The 26,704-nt window shown below is 45.4% G+C and overlaps 1 protein-coding gene across 1 annotated transcript; it reads left to right on the forward strand.

Moving 5' to 3' along the window:
• Positions 1-1,732: 1,732 nt before the first annotated feature.
• LOC145151412 (heat stress transcription factor A-6a-like) lies at positions 1,733-3,679 on the forward strand. The gene is made up of 3 exons (XM_079075340.1): positions 1,733-2,171; positions 2,254-2,519; positions 2,876-3,679. The coding sequence occupies exons 1-3, from the start codon at positions 2,060-2,062 to the stop codon at positions 3,635-3,637; spliced, it is 1,140 nt and encodes a 379-aa protein (XP_078931466.1). The 5' UTR covers positions 1,733-2,059; the 3' UTR covers positions 3,638-3,679.
• The last annotated feature ends 23,025 nt before the right edge of the window (positions 3,680-26,704 follow it).

Raw genomic sequence — 26,704 nt, forward strand, 5'->3', positions numbered from 1 at the left:
GGTAACCAACTTCATTAATCCATAAATAAGAACTAACCATAGGAAAAAGGTGGATTCGAAACTAAACGAAAGTGTTTTAGTATATTGATTACAATCGTTTTTAATTGAGTGCTTAAGTTTTTCTGAACTTGTAAAATCAGATAAAACCCCCACTTTTAGTTGTTTTTCTTAGTTTAGCTTTTAGTAATTATTTTATTAATTAAATACCGTTACCTGTGATCGACACCCGACTTACCCAAGCTATACTATAATCTGACTAGGTACACTGCCTATAGGTGCATAGTTAGTATAAGTTTGTTAGGTTATAAATTTAAAAGTTGATAGGTATATTTTGTGCACATCATACACCGACAAGAGAAGAGAGGAACAAGAGAGTGGTCACCGTTGTCTCCTTTCGTTTATCGAGATTTCATAAGGGGTGGGGGTGGGGGTATGGGTTTCATAAGAATGAAGCTTTGACATGTCGATGATTTCTAAATCTGGTCTTCAAACTCATCAGATCCGTCGACAAAGGAACGAAGGCAACTCCAATGACGAGAGGAACGAGGGAGGTTAGGTATAACGATGGAGGTAAAATTTTTATGGTGTTTGGTGTTTTTCCATTCAAAATCATAAGAGATATAGAAATCACGTGGGATGATTGTTCGATAAAGAATGCTAGTAGTCCGATGGAGGGCCAGTGAAGTGGTGGTGGGGATCGGTGGTACTAATGTTGGTATTTCTAGGTTTTACTCCAGGAGCTTGTAAGAGTGGGTCGTAGTATCCCAATAAAAGGGAATGGTGTAAGGGTGGGACCTATTTCTACTTATATTATTTTAAAAATCAGAAATAATTAAAAGAAAAGTCAAAAAGAAAGGAAAACTCCATAAAAATATTATATTTTGTCCTCATAATCGATTTAGTTTTTATATATTATTTCATTCAATTAAGTCCCCCTAAACTGACAATTTTATTCATTTTGACCATTTTATCCGGTCAACAGGTTATCCTACTTTCAAAATTTACAATTTTGGCCAAGATTTGAAATTTTATTACAAATTTGGTCCAAAATTTATACTTTTAGTCTAGATTTCAACAAGTCATCCCACTTTCAAAATTTTCACTTTTGTCCTAGATTTTAAGTTTTATTACAAATTTGGTAAAAAAAATTTACACTTTTGGCCCAAAACGTAAATTTTGAAATCTAGGCCAAAAGTGTAAATTTTTTATCAAATTTGTAATCAAATTTAAAATATTTGCGAAAAGTGTAAATTTTGAAAATGGAATTACCTGTTGACCGTGTAAAATTGTCAAAATTAATACAATTGTCGGTTTTTGGGACTTAATTGAATGAAATAATATATAAGGACTAAATCGATTATGAAAACAAAATATAAAGATTTTTATGAAGTTTTCCATTAAAAGAAAATAAAAATGGTATAATAGTTTTTTATAAATGTTGGGACTAAAATCGTAACATAATAATACTGTAAGTACTGTCCGAATTTAAAACTTGTTTAGGGATAAGCATGCAAATTATCTAAAAGTTAAAATAAATATTAATAAAAAATCAAACATAAAATAGTAATTTACTAATTTTAATTTAATTATAAAATAAAATTAAATTATAAAAATAGACGGACAATCTTTACAAACTACAAAAACCACACGTTTTACTAGTTGTCTAATACTGTTACAAGTTTTGACAAATCACATAACTAATAGTGTAATTTTGTCTATTTCGATATGTGATTTATGTTTGGACCAATAGACCAATATTACTTAATACGGAAGGCTTTTTTGCCAAGTCGGATGCACACGCACCACACCGGATCCTTCCTCAACGTACAACACTGAAATCTGATTGGCTGCACAGCCACCACCCTCCACCCACCACCTTCATCAAAAAATATCTGCCACAGAACCATGAAGATCGGCGGTTCAAAAATAGACGCGCCGCCCAGTAACTGTAGTGGACTCCACCGCCTTTCCACCAGATTTTTTATGTCTCTGCTAAACGTTACCTATTTATACCCCATTTCCTCATCCGCCCACCGACCATTTACAATTTCAGTCTTCAATGAATCCACACTTTTCTTCATCTTCTCCGGCAGGATCCGACCCGATTCTCCACATCTGGTCTCCTTCGCCGATCCCGTGCCAGCAGCGGCTTCCTCTGTCAGTTACCTTTGGTGGGTATTTTGTTAAAATCACTCTGTTTTTCATATTTTGATCGAAATGTGATAAATCATCTCTGTTTTGTTCTGGATTTAGCAGATGCGATGGTGGCGACAACCGGAGAAGGGGATACGGATACGATTCCCCAACCGCTGGAGGTTTTACAAGGAACACTAATACCGCCATTTCTGTCAAAAACTTTCGATTTGGTGAGTGACCCGAGACTCGACCCGATTATCTCATGGAGTGGAAATGGACAGAGCTTCGTCGTCTGGGATCCGGTGGAGTTCGCCAGAATAATCTTGCCCAGAAACTTCAAACACAACAATTTCTCGAGCTTTGTTCGACAACTTAACACATATGTGGGTAAATATTAGCTTCACACACTTGACCCTCCTTTAATCATGGGGTCACTCTGTTAATCTGTATTTTTTTGTATGTAAATGCTTCCTTGTATGTTTCTGTTTTTCTTCCAATTATTCCATCTGTATGTTCTTCTTCTTTGTAATCCGCCATTGTTGCTGCATCTTGTATATTTTCGATGTAATACTTCAATTAGACATAGACTCAACCCCAAATCGTCTGTAATTCTTGATTTTTTAACATCATTGTACTGGATTTCCTACCAATTGAATGTATGTTCTTCTGTAATTGTGTTCTTGTTGTTATATGATTTCTTGCACATTCTTTTTTTACGGGTTCACATGATTCGATCCAGGGATTCCGCAAGATTGATACAGACAGGTGGGAATTTGCCAATGAAAGATTCTTACGAGGGAAGAGGTATCTTTTGAAGAACATTCAAAGGCGTAAATCGAATCAGTCAACAAGCAGTAACGAAGAAGCTGAGATAGAACAATTACGCAAAGAAAAAGCAGAAATGATGAAAGAAATCATCAATTTACAACACGAACAGCGTGAGACGTATCAATATATGGAATCAATCAACGAAAAACTCAAAGCAGCTGAACATAAACAAAAGCAAATGGTTTCGTTTATGGCTAAACTGATCAAAAACCCGCAATTTTTGTCTTCTATACAAGAAAAGAAAGAACATCAGCTTCATATCGCTTCTCCAAGAACCATTAGGAAGTTTGTTAAACATCAACCCCTTGAATCAAATCCTATTACAGCACCAGAAGGTCATGTCTGGAAAGGGAAAAACGTGTCGGAAATGGAATCGGAGGCTGCACCGGAATACTTATTTCCGGTGGATCTCGGAAAAGGGAAGAATGTATTGGAACCGGTTTCTGTTGGGATTGACGATATTACTGTGAAACAAGAGGACATTTGGAGCATGGGATTCGAGACTAATGCGATATGGAGTGATGTTGGAAACTTTGAGTTGCCGGAGTTTGGTGTCGGAGGTGTTGAGTCGTCGGATTTATGGAATTTAGGAACTTCCGGTGCTGTGAATTGGAATCGTTTTGATGAGATTGAAAGGCAAGAAGATGATAGGTTTAGGGAAACGGAGCCATAGGTTATTCGGATCCAATTCGTTTAGGATCATTTTGATATATTGAATATTTTTTATGATTTATATTATTTATTTTTTTGTTTTATCGAATTTTAGAAAAAAAATCTTTTATCCGAATTACTTTATTTCATGAAGAGGCTAACATGTGAACATGAACCGCTCATTACATGTGAAATCCTATCCTAAAGAATGAACTTTTTGTTCTATTTCTATAGAAACAGCTTGTTAATGTACTTTGAGAATGCATAAATATGGAAATCGATTTTAGACTTTTACTGTTTATATGTTCATAAATAAGTCAAAAGGAAAACATAATCACAAGTAATCTTCTACAACCAACTATTTAGTCAACGAGAGTCATAAATTTAGAATTCAAACTTATATAGCTTAAGTGCTTAACTAAAGCGATAAAATAAATACATAGAAAAAGTTTGGTTATCGGTTCCTCAATAATACCTCTAACTCTTTAAGGCATGTTTTAAAACAAAATATCAAAAGCAATATATATATATATATATATATATATATATATATATATATATATATATATATATATATATATATATATTCAAATTTTTTACGTTTGTTCGCTCCTATTTTTCATAAAAAAATATGTAAATATGCCATTGCTAATACTATATAGCACACATTTCTCGATTTATGACAATAGACATAAATCGATCATTTGTCGTATTGCGCAGATCATTCTTTATCAACTTAATTACTGAAAATACACGCTCTATGAGGATGTTGCGACGGACAAATTTGATGTTAATTGCAATAGAAGAAACATCATTATATTTATAGTATGTTTGTTGTTTTCAACCATCATCATTGTAGATATGTATCCAAGCCCATAAAATGTGTGCCAATTTGAAAATCATCTTGTAATATCTAATTTGTTTTTTCCCAAAGTAAGGTATTGTCTATACACACATGTTATTGTCAAGTAGACTCTCTCATATCTACCATCCAATAAAATATATCAATTTTGAAATGATGTAACTATTTAATTTGTGAGTTAAATAGAATAAATTGGGGAAACACTAGTTAGATTGTGATCGAATAAATTTATTAACACTCAAATAAATAAATAATACAAATAGCAAAAATGATAATCATAAAAGTGAATCGAATGAATTTAATAAATTAAATACTTAAAAAAAACGTCAAGGTTTAGGAAATTAGGGTTGACATGGATAAATTATGGAAATACTAGATGTAACACTTGTTTAACTCATTTAACCCTAAATCTCTTGTTATCTTCTTCAGTACTTTGTAACCTAGGGTTTGGATTCTATTCTAATTCAGTGTCATAGGGAGTTTATTTTGTTAGATTGAGCTCTAGGTTTAAATTCATTATTTGTACACTAATATGTCATCAACATCCTCTGATGTTGCTTGAAATCCACTCATAAGTGGCTTTGAAGCTTATGAACCATGAATTAGTGAGTTATGGATTTATGAGCTTTTTAGAAATGAAATTATTGATTAGGTTAACTTATAAATATGCTTTGGATGTTCGATTTTAGTGATGAATATAAAAATGAAGTTAACAACACATAACTTGTAATGTGAATGGTTTCAACCAAATTTTGAAGAATTTGATGATTGAATCTAGATTTGCATTTGAATATATTTGATAGTTGGATTATAAAACTTTTTTTTCAATAATCTAAATTTGTTTTGCACTAATGCTTTCTTTTGTTTATTGATCATGAAATCGCAAATTCTGAATCTTTTCCGGAAGTACATTGGTGTTAAATCTGGCTCAATTAAGCTATCAAATGTGCCTATAAACCCTAAAGTTAAAGTCTATTTCATCCTAGCATCCACAAATTGTTTACATCAATATTTCGTCCTAGTATCCACATTCGCAATATTGTGGTGAAACTATGGTTTTCTTTGTAGCGTTCAATCAATATTCTATTCTTCAGTTGTATGTAATGTAACGACCCAAAAATCAAGGGTAAAAATTGATGGGTTTTGAGCAAAACAACAATCTTATGTGCACATGCAAAACCCTAAAGCTTTGGATCTAGGTTTCTCAATTGTACATGCAAGTTATCCAAAGCTTATAAACCCTAGATCTAGCATATCAAAATCGAAATAACATATAAAACAGATTTAGATGATTACCTTTTGATTGTTGTAAGAATCTTCAAGCTTTGAGAGCATAGTATCACAAATGTAATACCTCTAATAGATCACAAACACCAATGCAATAAGGATAATCTTGGAGAGAGGATATGGAGGCACAAAATCGGCTCTAAGGACTCTAGGGTTCTTCTGGTGGCCGATTTTGGATGCCCTAGGGGTCCTTATATAGCTGAGCTGCTAGGGTTTCGGTTAAAACCCTAATTGGATAACTTAGGCCTTAAGCAGTCCAATGGAACATTCTGGAATGAGGCTTGGACGATTTCAAGGTGGGCTTCCACCCTAATTTCGTCCACCCCCTTAACCCACAAGATCCACTGCCCAAAATCCAGTTATCGTATAATTGCAATTCCAGTCCCCTAAGTTCAATTAATCTCTTTTGATCACAGAATTAATTTCTTAATTAATTCTTGATCAATATTAATTAACTAATATGATTTCTCTCTTAATATATTATTCTTATAATATATTAATAAACCATAATAACCTCTTTCTCCATTAATCATCCAGTCAAGTTGCTTTAGTGAAGGCAACCCAAAAGGACCATGCTACAACCGGGTCAAGTACACACCAAATATAGTTATGGACTTAGACACTAATTCAACAGTCTCCCACTTGGATAAGTCTAATAACTATAAATGCAAGTACGACTTCAAAATCCGATTAACAATCGTAGCTCTCAAAAGCTGTTGTCAAATTCTGACTCGTCCTTTAGATAAGGGATCGTACAGTCCTCCGTTCTCAAGATATCATGCGGACAATTACATGGAACATAGTCATACTTATTGTCCAGCAGTTTGTTTCTCAATCTCTGATTTGTCTGACATAGAACTTAATTGAACACATCAACTTAGTCCTGACCAGGTCCGACACATAGGTCAAACCAAATCATCGAGGGGCCCAGATATCGCTTTTACCCTCTTAGGATAAAAGGAACAGATAAACTTCAACTTATATGCATTTACTATTCACTCATCAATGCACAACAATGCGTTTTATAACATCAAGTTACTGATGCGTTTACGCATTATCAATGCACAACCAACTTGCAAACAATAAACCATATATCTAGGTTTAAAGACCATATGATATTATCGTCTTACGATCACTCGTGATAAATTCCATGAAGTGATACAAGTAAGCGTGGGGTTAATCCAATGCTCAAACCTTATTTCATAAGCACTCATGAACGTTGCAACAAACTTTTTCTATGTCTAATACACTTTAGACAGTCTACAACCAATTCATGACAGTCTTCATTCATATCTACTTCCAACATATGAACGACTGTGGGCTGTTCGAATAATCTTATTATTCAGGAAGTCAAAACATGCAAAGTGAAACAATAGGTAAATAATTAACACAAGACAGTAACTTTACTTATAAATAATACTCCTTTATTTAATCATCAAATGTTAATTACAATTTATCTATTACACGTTTCGAAACTATCTAATCTAAACTAATATCGTCCTTCAGCCCAATGCTCCTAGCGTGCTGCAAGTGCTTAACCCTACTCAGTCCCTTTGTGAGGGGATCTGTTGGGTTATCTTCTGACGATACCCTCTTCACCCAAACAGCTCCTAGCGTGCTGTAAGTGCTTAACCCGAGCCAGGACTTAACCTCCTGCAGGGTCGGGATGTCGTTTCCTATGAGTAGTATGTCATATACATACAATATGAGGAAGCTAACTATACTCCCACTGGATTTGACATATACACATGACTTATCCTCGCTTCGCAGGAAGCCAAACTCTTTGACTTTCTCATCGAAACAAAGATTCCATCTGCAAGATGTATAACATCCCAAAATTCAAGCCCGAAAATTTTCATTTTTAATTAACTATTTCACAACTCAGTTTACCAAAACATTTCCCATGCCATGTCATTGTAAAAAGGAACATAACAAAGTGTCTGAAAATCATATCGTCAAAAGTAAAATAAATCAGAGTACATTCCCAGAAAACTCTATGCGGAAACCATGTGTGTGTGTGTGCGATGCGCTACTACACCGCCGGCTCCTTCCCCTTGGACGAAGAGGTACCTGAAACCAAAACTGAAACTGTAAGCACAAAGCTTAGTGAGTTCCCCCACCATACTACATACTATACAAACACATAACATACAAACTACCGGAAAATTCTGGGGCGCCCGTCCTACCCATGCCAAGCCATTATGGGGTGCTGACCTACCCATGTTACGCCATTCTGGGGTGATGACCTACCCATGTCAAGCTGTTCTGGGGTGCTGGCCTACCCATGTCAAGCTATTATGGGGTGATGACCTACCCATGTCAAGCCATTCTGGGGTGCCGACCTACCCTCCGGTTTATCTCAACCGATCACGGGGACTATTTCACCCCTACTACTAACACATAATATCATATCATAATCATGCTGTCAGACATACCTGGGGTGTCCGACCTACCCATTGGTCCTAGCGACCGGATCGGGGACTAGTCCCCTACTACTGATACTATCTCGCACAACATAACACTAGCAAACTAGCATACTCACATATCTAGCAATCTAGCATACCCGCATATCCAACAATAACAGACCAGACAATTACCACAAAGATTATCATCCCAACTAACAATTACTTGTGGGCCGGCCTTGGTGCCTTAGACCCACTTCTACTGGAAGGTAACTCGCCTCGATGTCGTGTAGTGTCTGAACTGTCCTTGGCGTGAAGGTCGGCTCTCCTCGACTCCTCAATCCCTACACGACAACCTTCAAGTCATCAACCGAACATTCAACCCAACCAGGGTCAATACCAAAACCAGGAAAAGTCAACATTGGTCAAAGCCAACACCCAGTTGACCTGACTCGCCGAGTTGGTCTACCAACTCGTCGAGTCCATGCCCCACTAACCCGATCCAACCCCGACAACACTCGTCGAGTCTAGCGAGAACTCGTCGAGCTTTTCCTTCATTCAAACCATCGGGACCATATTCATCCGAATCACCGAGTTCTTCCTTCAACTCGGCGAGTTCATCTCCCTCATAAGAACGTGTCCAGTCTATGACTCGCCGAGTTATAGAACAACTCGTCGAGTCCATCTTCAAAGGTTGGGAGATTGCCTTGGACTCGTCGAGTCTGTTCATACACTCGTCGAGTCCCATGATTCCCAGGTCCCTTTCCGAGTATAAACATTTACGGGACTTCCTTCCCGAACCACTGGTCCGACCACAGAAGGGATTTAGTGGTCATTGCACACCGACTCGCCGAGTTCCAAGAATAACTCATCGAGTCCCTTCTTGACACTTACTATACAGTCGATTTAAATGAGTCTTAACACGTCAAAACCATAGATCTGGCCCCCTAATATCCATTTTATACGTAAAGTTCCAAACTTGGTGCACATGCATGGGGTTTTTGGCTCAAATGTCCATAAAAGGTGCTCTACAATGTGCATGGGGCTCTCATGGCCATAGAGTTGGCACCTTTATGCCATGAGACCCCTCCAATGACTCAGATCTGAAAGTAGAACCCCATGAATCACTTCATAAATCCGAAAATGGCTTAGAAAGCCCTAAATGCACCCAAAATCTAGGCCCTAAAGATGAACAACCAAAAGGAAGACCAAAACTGGGGGCATTTACCTTGGTTGAGCTGAAGATGGAATAAGATCTCTGGATCTACAAGCCCCAACTCGAATTCCCAAGCTTCTTCCTTCCTTTCAAGCTTCACAAACCATCCAAAAGCACCAAAAATGGCCTTAGATCACTCAAAGCGGCTAAGGTTTCGATAAGAGGTGTTCTGGGAGCATAAGGGGCAGTGGAGGCTACAATAAGATGTTTAAATAGGGTGTAAACCCTCAAATTTAGGGTTTCACCCAAACAGCACCTACTCGCCGAGTCAGTCTCCGACTCGTCGAGTAGGTCACTTAAACTTCCCGCGGATCCCGTCCCTACTCGACGAGTTGGGCCACCAACTCATCGAGTCCCGGAGAAAAATACATAAAATTCTTGAATTAAAGACATACCAGGAATCGGGTGTTACAAATCTCCCCCACTTATCTTAGACTTCGTCCTCGAAGTCTGCTGCTCGATCCTGAAAAAGCTCGGGGTAATGTTCCCTCATCTCGTCCTCCGGCTCCCATGTCCATTCCGAGCCCTTTCGGTGCTGCCACTGCACCTTTACCAGCTCCACTCTCTTGTTCCTCAGATCCCTTGACTTCTGTCAAGGATTGCCACTGGTCGCTCGATGTAGTTCAGGCTGTCATCAACCTGAATATCCTCCAAAGGCACCACCGCCGAATCGTCTACCAGGAATTTCTGCAACTGGGAGACATGAAATGTGCTATGAATCTGACCGAGTTCGACTGGCAGATCCAGCGTATATGCCACCTTTCCCACCCGGGCTACAACCCTGAAGGATCCAATATATCTGGGGCCCAGCTTGCCCCACTTCCTGAATCGAATGACGGCCTTCCAAGGCGACACCTTCAGGAGCACCATATCCCCGACCTGGAACTCCAGGTCCGATCGATGCTTGTCGGCATAACTTTTCTGTCGACTCTGAGCGGTCTGAAGCCTGCTCCGAACCTGCTGGATCCTCTCCGTAGTCTTGAGTACTACTTCGGTACTCCCCAGGACTCTCTCTGTCCGACCTCTCCCCAACATATCGGGGTCCTGCACTTCCTCCCATACAACATCTCGAAAGGAGGACGGTCGATGCTCTCATGATAACTGTTATTATAAGAGAACTCCGCCAAAGGAAGGTAAGTATCCCAACTACCTCCGAAGTCCAAAACACATGCCCGTAGCATATCCTCCAGAGTCTGGATGGTCCGCTCGCTCTGGCCATCCGTCTGCGGGTGAAAGGCGGTACTAAAATGCAGGCGAGTACCCAGCTCGTCGTGAAACTTCTTCCAAAACCTGGAAGTGAACCGCACATCCCTATCTGAGATCACTGAAACTGGCACCCCGTGCCGTGCCACTACCTCCCTAATATAGATGTCGGCCAACTTTTCGGCCGAAATACTCTCCTGAATCGGAATAAAATGGGCGCTCTTGGTCAATCGATCAACGATGACCCAAATCGAATCTACTCCTCGCACGGTCCTGGGAAGCGTCGTAATGAAGTCCATTGTAATATCCTCCCACTTCCACGGCGGGATATCCAACGGCTGGACCTTGCCGTGAGGTCTCTGGTGCTCAGCCTTGACCTTCCTACATGTCAGGAACCTTTCCACAACCCAAGCTATGTCCCACTTCATACAGGGCCACCAATAATCGAGACGAAGATCCCTGTACATCTTCGTCGCCCCGGGATGGATAGAGAACCTAGACTTGTGCGCCTCTGCCATCAATACCTGACACACACCCCCATGATAAGGGACCCACACCCTACGGTGAAGAGTCAACAATCCTCGGCTATCATAGTCGAAGGAGGAAACTTGGCCCACATGTAACATCCCAAGTTCGGAAGCAAGAAGTTGAAGGGTGCTAAGTGAAAATAAAGGAAGGGACTTGGCGAGTAGGTCTCTTGACTCGCCGAGTCGAAGCGGGTGCGTGGCACGGGGTTAAGTGGCCTGACCCGGCGAGTCGGCGGCTGGACTCGACGAGTCAGTGCTGGTCGAGGAAAAACCCTAATCTTCGGGGTTGCACCCTATTTAAAGGACTTAATGTCCTCCCCTCAGCTCCCTTAGCCCCCTTTGAGACCCAGAAACCCTAGAATCGTGAGTGAGAGCCATTGGAAGCAAATTGGAGCATTGTATTGTGAAGAGATCTTGAAGATCAAGAAGCTTGGATCAGGGAGATTTGTGGAGATTCAGATTACTCTTCAGCAGGAGGTCGTTTTGGAGGTAATGAATCGTTATCCTTGGCTTTCCCCTTTCTAGATCCATTTTCATGGAAGTTTTAGGGCTTGTTTGGAGATGATATGATGAGATCTTGGTATATAAGTTAGATCTGGAGTTGAAACTCCATATCTGAGCTCTATTTGGATCAAAGATGCAGAAAGCCCTTTTGGTTGCTATGCAAAAGCCTTTCCCCAAGAGTTAAGTCCCTTTCTAGCTTGGTTTTTGGTATTATGGGGCAAGAAGCACGTAAAGGTAGCAACTTTATGTTGCTAATGGACTCTAGAGACCCCGATCTATTGTTTGGAGCAAAGGAGCAGCTATATGTCTCGAGATTTTGGGAATGCACGTATGGACTCGACGAGTCTGGGAGATGACTCGGCGAGTCGGGATAGAGATCAGACTTTGAGTCACGTAGTAACTCGGCGAGTCGCATGGGTGACTCGGCGAGTCTTATGATGATGAGCTTGGACTCGACGAGTTGGAAGAACAACTCGGCGAGTCTATTGAAGATTGTCGTGGACTCGGCGAGTCTGGTCGCAGAACCCCTAACCCCTTTTGGTTAAGACGCAGATCAGTGAGTCGAAGGGTGACTCGGTGAGTTGGACAGGATGGGACTCGGAGCTCGTTGGACTCAACGAGTCTTGGGGTGACTCGGCGAGTAGACTCGGGTTATGGGAATTTCTGAGTATAGGGACTCGACGAGTCGACGGGTCGACTCGGCGAGTAGAGTCAGTCAGGGAGGTTGACTTTGACTGAGGACTTTGACTTTGACCAAGAGTTGACCAGTTTGACTTCCAAGGGTATTTTGGTGATTTTGGTATTTATGGAATTGGTTCTTTGGTAGTGTTCGGTGGTGGAGTTCGTGTCGGTGATCGGAGCAGCTGATCTTATCCTTTCATTCGGCAATTGCGAGGTGAGTTATCATCTCTATATCGACAGGGTCTACGGCACCAAGGTCGACCCTTTATCGGATGGAAATCCGGGTATTGTTTGTTATGTTATTGTTTTGCTAGATCTGCATCCTGGTATTTATGATGGTGTTATGTTTGTGACCTGGTTAAGGTCGGTACCCGGGATATAGGGTAATGTTATGCTAGTGACCGGTTAGGTCGGAATCCTGGTTAGGATGTTGATATGCTATGTGATCTGTTAGACTGTTTGTCTGGTTGAGGATTGTTATGTGATTGATTGTTTTATGTGCACATGGTTGTTTGACGGGGGTTGGGTTGAGGCGGGTCCTACTTTGTGCTGAAGGCCAACATACCCAGGGCAGACCGGATATTCCGAAGGCCCAGCGAGTGGTCCGGATAGGCTGAAGGCCCCAAGAGGGCGGACCAGACGTGCCGAGGCTCGGAGAGTGGACCAGGCCGACTGAAGGCCCGGTGCGGGCGGACCAGTCATACTCTAGACTCGGAGGGTGGACCAGGTGGACTGAAGGCCCGGTGCGGGCGGACCAGTCACACAGTAGACCCGATGTGCATGGTTGTTCTATTTATGATATGTTGTGAGTGTGATATGTGTGGTTGGTATTTTGAGGGTAACTCACTAAGCTTTCGGGCTTACAGTTTCAGTGTATTGTTTCAGGTACTTCAGGAGATCGTGGCAAGGCGAAGGCGTGATCGTACCGCTCCTCATGTTTTATGATTTATATGATATGGTTCTGGGGGATACTCTGATGTTTAAACTATTTTGAAAACGAGTTGTATGAACGTAATGGTTTTTGAATGATTAAAATGTTTTAATTTGGCTCAAATTTTATGGGTGTTACACCACAATTCGCTCGCTTTTCTGATGTTCCTCCTTCATGGCCTCCTTCTGGGCCTCCCGAATCTGCTCCAACAGTGGAGCCACAACTGTCAATCTCAAACAAACGTCCCTGATCGGCGCTTCCTTTCGGCTAAGCACATCGGCCACGACATTGGCCTTCCCCGGGTGGTAGAGGATCTCGCAATCGTAATCCTTTACCACATCAAGCCACCGACGCTGCTCATATTCAGATTTGGCTGGTCCATGAGATACCTCAGGGTCTTGTGGTCCGTGTAAATGGTACAATAAACCCCATAGAGGTAATGGCTCCAAATCTTGAGGGCGAAAACAACAGCCCCCAGCACCAAATCATGCGTCGGGTAATTCGTCTCGTGAGGCTTCAGCTGCCTCGAAGCGTAAGCTATAACATGCCCTCTCTGCATCAATACTGCGCCCAAACCTGAGATGGACGCATCACAATATACAACAAAATCCTCCATGCCCTCCGGCAGGGCTAAGATTGGCGCCTCGCACAATCTCCGTCTCAAGGTCTCAAACGCAGCGTGCTGCTCAGGCCCCCAGCGAAAGACCATGGCCTTCCTCGTCAGTCGGGTCAGGGGCATGGCTATCTTGGAGAAGTCCTGAATGAATCTCCGATAGTAGCCTGCCAAACCCAGAAAGCTCCGAATCTCAGATGGAGACCTCGGAACCTCCCACCTCATCACGGCCTCCACCTTGGCCGGGTCAACCAAAATCCCGTTCTGATTGACAAGGTGCCCCAAAAACTGCACCTCGCGCAATCAGAACTCGCACTTGGAGAACTTCGCATACAAGTTCTCCCTCCTCAAGGTATCCAGAACCTCCCGTAAGTGCTCCTCATGCTGCTCTCGAGTCTTGGAATAAACCAAGATGTCGTCAATGAAAACTATCACATAACGATCCAACATCGGTCTGCACACACGGTTCATGAGATCCATGAACGCGGCAGGAGCATTGGTGAGCCCGAAAGGCATCACCACAAACTCATAGTGACCATAACGCATCCGAAACGCGGTCTTTTGCATATCCTCCTCTCTGACCCTCATCTGATGATATCCTGAACATAGATCAATCTTGGAGAACCAAGATGCTCCCTGTAGCTGGTCAAAGAGGTCATCCGAAACTCGGGAGTGGGTAACGGTTCTTCATCGTTACCTTATTCAGCTCCCGATAATCTATATACATCCGATGCGACCCGTCCTTCTTCCTCACAAACAGAATCGGGGCTCCTCAGGGTGAACTGCTCGGTCTAATGAATCCCTTGTCTAACAGCTCCTGTAACTGTGTAGACAACTCCTGCATCTCAGGAGGAGCCAACCGATACGGTGCCTTGGCTATCGGAGCCGCACCAGGGACTAGGTCGATCCTGAACTCTACCTGCCTTTCCGGAGGTATCCCAGGCAACTCCTCGGGGAATACATCCGCGGACTCTCGTACCACTAGCACATCGCCCACTGTTGCCTTACCCGCCTCCCGGGTATCCATAACATAAGCGACAAATCCTGCGCAACCCTGCTGAAAGTAGCGCCTAGCTCTCGCTGCTGAACATAAAGTTGGTCCTCGATGTGGCCTCTCGCCCTGAATTACCAGCTCTCCCCCACTCGGGGTCCTGATCCGCATTGACTGCTGCGCGCAGTCAATCACTGCCCCATTGGGGCTTAGCCAATCCATACCAATAATAACCATGTTCCCCCGCAAAGGTATGGGAACCAAGTCTACCAGGTAACGTTCCTCGAACAGCCTCAAAACACAATCTTGGTAGACCTCTGATGCTCGCACTGACCGGTCGTCCGCAATCTCGACCTCTAAAGGGCAATCCAACATGCCCGAAGACCCAGGAAACTTCTTGCTAAGCGCAAGAGAGACAAACGATCGGGTAGCACCCGAATCAAACAATACCTGAACTGGGATACCGTTCACATGGAACGATCCTAAATAGAGCTCATACAAAGCATATCAAAATCACAGCGACATAACATAAAAGCATAACAAAAAAAGAAATCATACCCATCACCACATCGGGTGCAGCGCGTGCCTCCTCGGCAGTCAACTGAAATGCTCGGCTCCGCACCTCTGGAGCCTCTACCTTGGCCTTCTGTCCATCCGTAACCCGCGCTGTCACTGGAGTCGGCGCCGCCGCTGGCGCTGCTGCTGTCGCTGCTGTCAATCTAGGGCAGTTGGCCTTCTTATGGCCCCTCTCATTGCAATGGAAGCAAATCAGGTATGACATCTGCACTGTGGGGGCGGGGGCAGTACAATCTCTGCCAAAGTGCCCCGTCTTGCCGCACTTGTAGCAGCCGGTCGGTCCCGCTCTACAAGCTCTATCATACGGCCTGCCACATTTCCTGCAGCGACTCTGGCCTGGCTGGCCCTTCGACCTAACGTCGGATCCCTTGGGTTTCTTCCCCGAAACCCCTGTCACCTGCTCAGTCTCTGCTTTCCTCTTCCTGATGTGCACCAAATCGAGCTCCCTCTCTCGCGCCCTGGCAATCATAGACTCCAGGGTCGGGTAGGCTGAATAGTTAACATGCTCCCGAATATCAGCCCTCAACATATCATGGTAGCGGGTGTTCTGCATCTCCTCATCTCCCGTATACTGGGGTACCAACAATGCTCTCTCTCGAAACTTGGCGGTGATATCTGCCACAGTCTCCGTAGTCTGCCTCATATCCAAAAACTCTTAGGCCAGCAGCTGAAGCTCCACAGCCGGCGCAAACTCAGCCCTGAATCTGGTCACGAAATCTGACCACGTCATAGCCTCGACGGCTGGAGCTCCCAACGAGTCACCAACCGGACCTGGAGTTTTAGGTCGGGGATATGGTTCTCCTGAAGGTGTCGCCATGGAATGGCGTCATCCGATTCAGGAAACGGGGCAAGTTGGGTCCCAGGTATATTGGACCCTTCAGGGTTATAGCCCGGGTGGGAAAGGTGGCCTATAGGTTGAATCTTCCAGCCGAACTTAGTCAGATTCATAGCACTTTTCACGTCTCCCAGTTACGGAAATGTTTGGTGGACGACTCGGCGGTGGTGCCACTAGAGGATATTCAGGTCGATGACAGCCTGGATTACATTGAGCGGCCTGTAGCGATTCTCGACCGGAAGTCGAAGGATCTGAGGAACAAAAAGGTGGAGCTCGTGGGTGCTTTTACACCCAAGAAAGACTACATGCAACCCAAGAGCTTGTTGTAGGACCTTTTGGACTCAAAGTCCCATGCATGCACGTAAAGTCTGTAACTTTACGTGCTAGAACGATTGTTGGAGCCCATATCTACCTTTTGGTCAAGTGTTTTGTACCTCAGAAATCGAGGATTTAGTGTGTGGATGTCATCGACTCGGCGAGTCCGTTCTTGGGACTCGACGAGTCCAAGGCTTTGAGTCCCATATCTGTTGAGGGTCAAAAGGACTCAGTTGGGTGTTAGAAGGGTTGTAACAAGACAGAAAGAGTGACCCAACGCATTGGACTTAATTTTAGACATGGAGTTCATGGGACTCGACGAGTGCTAGAACAGACTCGGCGAGTCCAAGGCAATCTTCTTAAGGTTGAAGATGAACTCGACGAGTTGTTCATACAACTCGGCGAGTCAAGGTCAGGACTTGTTCATCAGTTGAAGGTGAACTCGACGAGTGTTCATCCGACTCGACGAGTCGGATGAAGGTTCATTGATGTTCGTAAGGAAGGGGAACTCGTCGAGTCGTTGCCAAACTCGACGAGTCGAGTCGTGGATAAGGACGAGTAAAGGGAAGGGACTCGACGAGTTGACGGCCCAACTCGACGAGTCGGGTCAACTGGAAGTTGACTTTGACTTGGACTTGGTTGGGGGTAAAATGGTCATTTTACCCTAAGAGTAGATATCAGTTTCTAACTGAGTGTTTGTGGGGATTGTAGCTGGAGGATTTCCGGAGCAGCAGCGGACGGAGGTTTCCCGCACAGATTATCAGCAGCTTCTTGTACGAGGTGAGTTACCTTCCAGTAGGGGTGGGTCTAAGGCCACAATGCCGGCCCACCAAAGAGGAGTATTCGAAAGATGATTGTCTTTGTGATAATTATCTTGGTTTGGTTATGTGCTTTGGTCACGAGTATTATCTGCATGATATGTTACGTGTATTGTAGGGATTAGGTTCCCTGACAGCAGCCCCTAGGGCCGTAGGGTAGGTCAGTACCCGGATATGTCTGACTGCGTGTTTGTACCTTGCTGTTGTAGGCTAGTGGTAGGGGGTGGAATAGTCCCCAGTTACCGGTTGAAAGATACCGACGATGGTTACCGGTTGAAAGATACCGATGATGAATACCGGTTGAAAGATACCGATGACGGTTACCGGTTGAAAGATACCGATGATGGTTACCGGTTGAAAGATACCGATAATAATTACCGGTTGAAAGATACCGACGAGGGTTACCGGTTGAAAGATACCGATGATGATTACCGGTTGAAAGATACCGATGATATTGCTTGGTATGTAGTATGATGGGGGAACTCACTAATCTTTGTGCTTACGGTTTCGGTTTTGGTTTCAGGTACCTCTTCGTCTAAGGGGAAGGATCCGGCGGCGTAGCATCGCATCACACACAGACACACATGATTTCCGCATGGAGTTTTCTGGGATTGTACTTTGATATGTTATTACTTTATGACTTGGGTTTTCAGACATGATTCATTATTTATGAGATGATGTGTTTTCACAGTATTTTCTTATGAATGTTTTTATAAGTCGGTTAATTAAAAAGAAATTTTTGGACTTGAAAATTGGGATGTTACAAGTTGGTATCAGAGCCCTGGTTTGAGGGATTCGAACACACCCTCGGGGGTGTCTGGACTCAAACTGAGGGGCTAAAAGGTTTTTACAAGGAAAATAGTTTTCTAAAATCTAAATGAGAGGATTTTAAGAAAGACGAAGTGTGTGATGCATGCGACCGGCCGGGCTCAAGTAAGTTTTCCCCAAGATACCCATACTTGATATGTTATGCTATATGGTTTTGATTCAGAAAACTGCATGCTAGAATAGGACTAAGGATCTAGGAGGATGCCTTGTGTGCCTGATATATGATTCTGAGAATTGCATGCTAGTTAGGGCTAAGGATCTAGGAGGATGCCTTATATGCCTGTTGTATGAGCTGTATGCTAGGACTGTTTAGTCAGCAGTAGGATGGCCTGTGTAGGTTATGCCTGATTGGTTACCCAATGCACGAATGTTGCTTGCTTTGTGCTATGGGGGTTCTGGCCATTTTCAACTAGCTAATGAACGGATGTGTAACAGTATCCGCAAGTTAGTTAGGGGGAAGTGGTGGGGACTCATAGTGCAGCTGATGGCGGAGGGTAGGTCGGAGAGTGCCCTAGGGAAGCCTAGGACGAGGTCAGTGGAAAGGGTATCGGTAAAAGGGACTTGGTGAAGTCGAAGCAATCCTTGGGGAAAGTACGGGTAGATGTGGAAGGTAGTATGGGCTCGTACTACCGAAAGCAGAGGACCCGTACCCGAATCAAGGAGGGCCTAGATGGAATCGGGAACCTTGGAGAGTGTGTTAGGCCTCTCGGAAGTATGTATGATCCTGACATTTATGCGTGTATTTTCAGCATGGTGACCACACGACATGGAGCAGGAGGTTCCGGATCAGGATCAGGATCGGGCTCGGGTGCAGGATCCGAGCAGGTTGATGATGGGTTACGCGAGTTCATCGCGTCCGAGATCACGAGGGGTATCCTTGATGCGACGCCGGTTATCTTCGGTTCGATCAAGGAAGGGATTGTTGAGCTGATGGAGGATCGCCTCCGAGCATTCAGGAGTGATATGACGTCTAGCCAGACGAGTACGCGCACACTGTCCTTTAAGGACTTCCGTGGGAGTGGTGCGCCGGATTTCCATGGGGTGAAAGACCCCATTGCTGCTAGGAGATGGATCGTAGACATCGAGTCTACGCAGCTGACCAGCTTCTGCCCCGAGGGGTCGAAGGTGAGATATGCAGCAGGGTGTTTGAGGGACAGAGCTAGAGATTAGTGGGAGTCTGTTGGTGACTCATTGGGAGCCTCGGCTGTTGAGGCTATGACCTGGTCAGACTTTGTGACCTGATTCAGGGCGGAGTTTGCGCCAGCTGTGGAGCTTCAGCAACTGGCCAGGGATTTCTTGGACATGAGACAGACTACAGAGAATGTGGCGGAGATCACCGCCAAGTTCCGGGAGAGGGCATTGCTGGTGCCCCAGTATGTGGGTGATGAGGACATGAGGAGGACCCGCTACCATGATATGTTACGAGCTGACATCCAGGAGCATGTCAGTTTCTCAGCTTGCCCTACCCTGGATTCCATGATTACCAGGGCTAGGGAGAGGGAGATTGATCTGGAGCACATCCGGAAAAGGAAGGCAGCTGAGGGGCTGACGACGGGGGCTTTGGGGAAGAAGCCCAAGGGATCCGATGGTAGGCCGAAGGGCCAGTCTGGGCGGGACCGCTGTGGGAAATGCGGTCAGTCACACGAGGGAGCTTGCCGCACTGGGCTGGGTTCAGGCTGCTATAAGTGCGGCAAGGTTGGGCATTTTGGCAGAGATTGCACCGCCCATACTCCTGCGGTACAGATGACAGACCTGATTTGCTTCCATTGCAATCAGAGGGGCCATAAAAAGGCCAACTGCCCGAGATTGTCAGCAGCGGCGCCAGCATTGGCACCGGTCTCAGCGACAGCGTGGGTTGCAGATGGCCGGAAGGCCAAGACAGAGGCTCCAGTGGTGCGGAGCCGAGCATTTCAGTTGATAGCCAAGGATACACTCGCTGCACCTGATGTAGTGACGGGTATGGTTCCTTTCTTATGCTTTTATGTTATGGCGCTGTGATCTTGATATGTTATGTATGTGCATTGTTTAGGATCGTTCCATGTGAACGGTATCCCAATTTATGTATTGTTTGATTCGGGTGCCACCCGATCATTTGTCTCTCTTGCGCTTAGCAAGAAGTTTCCCGAGTCTTCGGGCATGCTGGATTGCCCTCTGGAGGTCGAGATTGCGGACGACCGGTCGGTACGAGCGTCGGAGGTTTACCGAGATTGCGTCCTACGACTGTTTGAGGAGTGTTATCTGGTAGATCTGGTTCCCATACCTTTGCGGGGGAACAACGTTATTATCGGTATGGATTGGCTGAGCCCCAATGGGGCAGTGATTGACTGTGCGCAACAGTTGGTGCGGATCAGGACCCCAAGTGGGGGAGAGTTGGTGATTCAGGGCGAGAGGCCACAACGAGGACCAACTTTATGTTCAACAGCGAGAGCTAGGCGTTACCTCCAGCATGGTTGCGCAGGTTATGTCGCCTATGTTATGGATACCCGGGAGGCGGGTAGGTCGACGGTGGGCGATGTGCCCGTGGTGCGATAGTTCGCGGACGTATTCCCCGAGGAGCTGCCTGGGATACCTCCGGAGCGACAGGTGGAGTTCAGGATCGACCTAGTCCCTGGTGCGGCTCCGATAGCCAAGGCACCGTATCGGTTGGCTCCTCCCGAGATGCAGGAGTTGTCTACACAGATGCAGGAGCTGTTAGACAAGGGATTCATTAGACCGAGTAGTTCTCGCTGGGGAGCCCCGATTCTGTTCGTGAAGAAAAAGGACAGGTCGCATCGGATGTGTATAGACTATAGGGAGCTGAATTAGGTAACGGTGAAGAACCGTTACCCACTGCCGAGGATTGATGACCTCTTTGACCAGCTACAGGGAGCATCTTGGTTCTCCAAGATTGATTTGCGTTCAGGGTATCATCAGATGAGGGTCAGAGAGGAGGATGTATAGAAGACGGCGTTTCGGACGCGTTATAGCCACTATGAGTTCGTGGTGATGCCTTTCGGGCTCACCAACGCTCCTGCCGCGTTCATGGACCTCATGAACCGCGTGTGTAGACCGATGTTAGACCGGTCTGTGATAGTGTTTATCGATGATATCTTGGTTTACTCCAAGATGCGAGAGCAACATGAGGAGCATCTGCGAGAGGTTCTGGAGACTTTGAGGAGGAGAGCTTGTATGCTAAGTTCTCCAAGTGTGAGTTCTGGTTGCGCGAGGTGCAGTTTCTTGGGCACCTTGTCAACCAGAACGGGATTTCGGTAGATCCAGCCAAAATGGAGGCCGTGATGAGATGGGAGGTTCCGAGGTCTCCATCTGAGATTCGGAGTTTCCTGGGATTAGCCGGCTACTATCGGAGATTCATCCAGGATTTCTCCAAGATAGCCTTACCCCTGACCAGGCTAACAAGGAAGGATGTGGTCTTTCGTTGGGGGCCTGAGCAGCAGGCTGCATTCGAGACACTGAGACAGAGATTGTGCGAGGCGCCAATCTTAGCCCTGCCAGAGGGCATGGAGGATCTCGTCGTGTACTGTGATGCATCCATCTCGGGCTTGGGCGCAGTATTGATGCAGAGAGGGCATGTTATTGCTTACGCTTCGAGGCAGCTGAAGCCTCATGAGGCGAACTACCCGAGGCATGATTTGGAGCTAGGGGCTGTTGTGTTCGCCCTCAATATTTGGCGTCATTACCTTTATGGGGTTTGTTGTACGATTTACACGGACCACAAGAGCTTGAGGTATCTTATGGACCAGCCAAATCTGAATATGAGGCAGCGTCGGTGGCTTGATGTGGTAAAGGATTATGATTTTGAGATCCTCTACCACCCGGGAAAGGCCAATGTGGTGGCCGACGCGCTTAGCCGCAAGGGAGCGCCGATCAGGGATATCTGTATGAGGATGATGGTGGTGACTCCGCTGTTGGAGCAGATTCGGGAGGCCCAACAGGAGGCCATGAAGGAGGAACATCGGAAGAGCGAGCGGATTGTGGGGCAGGTTTCCTCCTTCGACTATGATAGCCGAGGGTTATTGACTCTTCACCATAGGGTGTGGGTCCCTTATCATGGAGGCGTGCGCCAGATCCTGATGGAGGAGGCACACAAATCCAGATTTTCTATCCATCCCGGAGCGACGAAGATGTATAGAGATCTTCGTCCTGATTATTGATGGCCCTGCATGAAGCGGGACGTAGCATGGTACGTGGAGCGGTGCTTGACCTGCAGGAAGGTCAAGGCCGAGCACCAGAGGCCACACGTCAAGATGCAGCCGTTGGATATCCCGCTGTGGAAATGGGAGGATATTACGATGAATTTTATCACAAAGCTTCCCAGGACCGCGCGAGGGGTGGATTCGATTTGGGTCATCGTCGATCGATTGACCAAGAGCGCTCATTTTATTCCGATTCAGGAGAGCATCTCGGCCGAGAAGTTGGCCGACATTTATATCAGAGAGGTGGTGGTGCGGCACGGGGTGCCCGTGTCGGTGATTTCAGACAGAGATGTTCGGTTTACTTCCAGGTTTTGGAAGAAGTTTCATGACGAGATGGGTACTTGTCTGCATTTTAGCACCGCCTTTCACCCGCAGACGGATGGTCAGAGCGAGCGGACCATCCAGACGCTAGAGGATATTCTGCAGGCATGTGTTTTAGACTTTGGAGGTAGCTGGGATACCTACCTTACGTTGGCGGAGTTATCGTATAATAATAGCTATCATGCGAGTATCGATCGACCTCCCTTCGAGATGTTATACGGGAGGAAGTGCATGACCCCGATATGCTGGGGCGAGGTTGGCCAAAGGGTCATGGGGAGCACCGATGTAGTGCTCAAGACGACCGAACGGATTCAGCAGGTAAGGAGCAGACTTCAGACTGCACAGAGTCGGCAGAAAAGCTATGCTGACAAGCGCCGATCGGACCTGGAGTTTTAGGTCGGGGATATGGTTCTTCTGAAGGTGTCACCATGGAAGGGCGTCATCCAATTCAGGAAACGGGGCAAGTTGGGTCCCAGGTATATTGGACCCTTCAGGGTTATAGCCCGGGTGGGCAAGGTGGCCTATAGGTTGAATCTCCCAGCCGAACTTAGTCAGATTCATAGCACTTTTCACGTCTCCCAGTTACGGAAATGTTTGGTGGACGACTCGGCGGTGGTACCACTAGAGGATATTCAGGTCGATGACAGCCTGAATTACATTGAGCGGCCTGTAGCGATTCTCGACCGGAAGTCGAAGGATCTGAGGAACAAAAAGGTGGAGCTCGTGAAGGTGCAATGGCAGCACCGGAAGGGCTCAGAATGGACCTGGGAGCCGGTGGATGAGATGATGGAACATTACCCAGAGCTATTCCAGGATCGAGCAGCAGACTTCGAGGACGAAGTCTAAGATAAGTGGGGGAGATTTGTAGCACCTAGTTCCTGGTATGTATTTTATTTAAGTACTTTTGCATTTTTGGCCTTGGACTCGGCGAGTTGAAGGACCAACTCGCCGAGTAGAAGCGGGATGGGACGCGGGATTTAAGTGATGGACTCGTCGAGTCGGGTCCCGGACTTGACGAGTAGGCTCTGTATGGACAAAACCCTAATATGAGGGTTGCACCCTATTTAAACAACCTTATACAGCCTCCATCGCCCCTTTATGCTCCCAAAAACCCTCTATAGAAAACCCTAGCCGTTGTTGAAGCAATCTAAGCCATTTTGGTGGATTTTGGTGTTGATAGTCTTAAGAAGGAAGGAGAAAGGCTTGAGGAAACAAGAGGAGACCAGAAGGGTTCGAGTTTGTGCTTCATCTTCAGCCATCAGAAGGTATAAAGTTGCTAACTTGCTTGTTCATTTGCTAGATCCCATTTTATGGAGATTTAGGGCTTTTTTAAAAGCCATTTTAGGTAGCCAACCATGAATGCAAGCGTGGTTGGGGACAAGGCTTCGGATCTAGGTCCTTAAAGGGGTCACAAGGCAGAAAGTGGGTGCTTTTACACCCAAGAAAGACTACATGCAACCCAAGAGCTTGTTGTAGGACCTTTTGGACTCAAAGTCCCATGCATGCACGTAAAGTCTGTAACTTTACGTGCTAGAACGATTGTTGGAGCCCATATCTACCTTTTGGTCAAGTGTTTTGTACCTCAGAAATCGAGGATTTAGTGTGTGGATGTCATCGACTCGGCGAGTCCGTTCTTGGGACTCGACGAGTCCAAGGCTTTGAGTCCCATATCTGTTGAGGGTCAAAAGGACTCAGTTGGGTGTTAGAAGGGTTGTAACAAGACAGAAAGAGTGACCCAACGCATTGGACTTAATTTTAGACATGGAGTTCATGGGACTCGACGAGTGCTAGAACAGACTCGGCGAGTCCAAGGCAATCTTCTTAAGGTTGAAGATGAACTCGACGAGTTGTTCATACAACTCGGCGAGTCAAGGTCAGGACTTGTTCATCAGTTGAAGGTGAACTCGACGAGTGTTCATCCGACTCGACGAGTCGGATGAAGGTTCATTGATGTTCGTAAGGAAGGGGAACTCGTCGAGTCGTTGCCAAACTCGACGAGTCGAGTCGTGGATAAGGACGAGTAAAGGGAAGGGACTCGACGAGTTGACGGCCCAACTCGACGAGTCGGGTCAACTGGAAGTTGACTTTGACTTGGACTTGGTTGGGGGTAAAATGGTCATTTTACCCTAAGAGTAGATATCAGTTTCTAACTGAGTGTTTGTGGGGATTGTAGCCGGAGGATTTCCGGAGCAGCAGCGGACGGAGGTTTCCCGCACAGATTATCAGCAGCTTCTTGTACGAGGTGAGTTACCTTCCAGTAGGGGTGGGTCTAAGGCCACAATGCCGGCCCCTAGGGCCGGCATTCGAAAGATGATTGTCTTTGTGATAATTATCTTGGTTTGGTTATGTGCTTTGGTCACGAGTATTATCTGCATGATATGTTACGTGTATTGTAGGGATTAGGTTCCCTGACAGCAGCCCCTAGGGCCGTAGGGTAGGTCAGTACCCGGATATGCCTGACTGCGTGTTTGTACCTTGCTGTTGTAGGCTAGTGGTAGGGGGTGGAATAGTCCCCAGTTACCGGTTGAAAGATACCGACGATGGTTACCGGTTGAAAGATACCGATGATGATTACCGGTTGAAAGATACCGATGACGGTTACCGGTTGAAAGATACCGATGACGGTTACCGGTTGAAAGATACCGATGATGGTTACCGGTTGAAAGATACCGATGATGATTACCGGTTGAAAGATACCGACGAGGGTTACCGGTTGAAAGATACCGATGATGATTACCGGTTGAAAGATACCAATGATATTGTTTGGTATGTGGTATGATGGGGGAACTCACTAAGCTTTGTGCTTACGGTTTCGGTTTTGGTTTCAGGTACCTCTTCGTCTAAGGGGAAGGAGCCGGCGGCGTAGCATCGCATCACACACACACACATGATTTCCGCATGGAGTTTTCTGGGATTGTACTCTGATATGTTATTACTTTATGACTTGGGTTTTCAGACATGATTCATTATTTATGAGATGATGTGTTTTCACAGTATTTTCTTATGAATGTTTTTATAAGTCGGTTAATTAAAAAGAAATTTTTGGACTTGAAAATTGGGATGTTACAATTGCCTCAACTTCGCCAAGTCCCTCAACCCATATCCCATTCCAACTAATCTCATCCTAGGCTTTCCTAGGGCACTATCCGACCTACTATCTGCCATCAGCTGCACTAGGAGTCCCTACCACCCTTCCCTAACTAGCTTGCGGATACTGTTACATATCCGCTCACTAGTTAGTTAAAGTTAGTCAGGACCCCTATAGCACAAAGCAAGCAGTATTCGTGCATTGAGTAACCACATCAAGCACAACCTAACCAGGCTATCTTACTGCTGACTAGACTGTCCTAGCATACAGGTCATACAACAGGCATTCAAGGCATCCTCCTAGATCCTTAGCCCTAGTCTAGCATGCAGTTCTCAGAATCATATATCAGGCATACAAGGCATCCTCCTAGATCCTTAGCCCTAGTCTAGCATGCAATTCTCAGAATCATATATCACATGTCATAACATAACAAGTATGGGTATCTTGGGGAGAACTTACTTGAGCTCGGCCGGTCGCACAAATCACACACCTTGTTCTTTCTCAAATTCCTTAACTTGAATTTTAGAAAACCATTTTCTTTGTGAAAAATCTTTTAATCCCTTGGTTTGAGTCAAGACACCCCCGAGGGTGTGTCAAGTTGTTCTGGGGTGCTGACCTACCCATGTCAAGTTGTTCTGGGGTGCTGACCTACCCATGTCAAGCTATTCTGGGGTGCTGACCTACCCATGTCAAGCCATTCTGGGGTGCCGACCTACCCTCCGGTCTATCTCAGCCGATCACGGGGACTATTTCACCCCTACTACTAACTCATAATATCATATCATAATCATGCTGTCAGACGTATCTGGGGTGTCCGACCTACCCATTGGTCCTAGTGACCGGATCAGGGACTAGTCCCCTACTACTGATACTATCTCGCATAACATAGCACTAGCAA

The sequence above is a fragment of the Lactuca virosa genome, chromosome 1 (assembly GCF_052849685.1).
Source record: "Lactuca virosa cultivar CGN04683 chromosome 1, Lactuca_virosa_CGN04683_v6, whole genome shotgun sequence".
NCBI classification, from domain to species: Eukaryota; Viridiplantae; Streptophyta; class Magnoliopsida; order Asterales; family Asteraceae; genus Lactuca; species Lactuca virosa.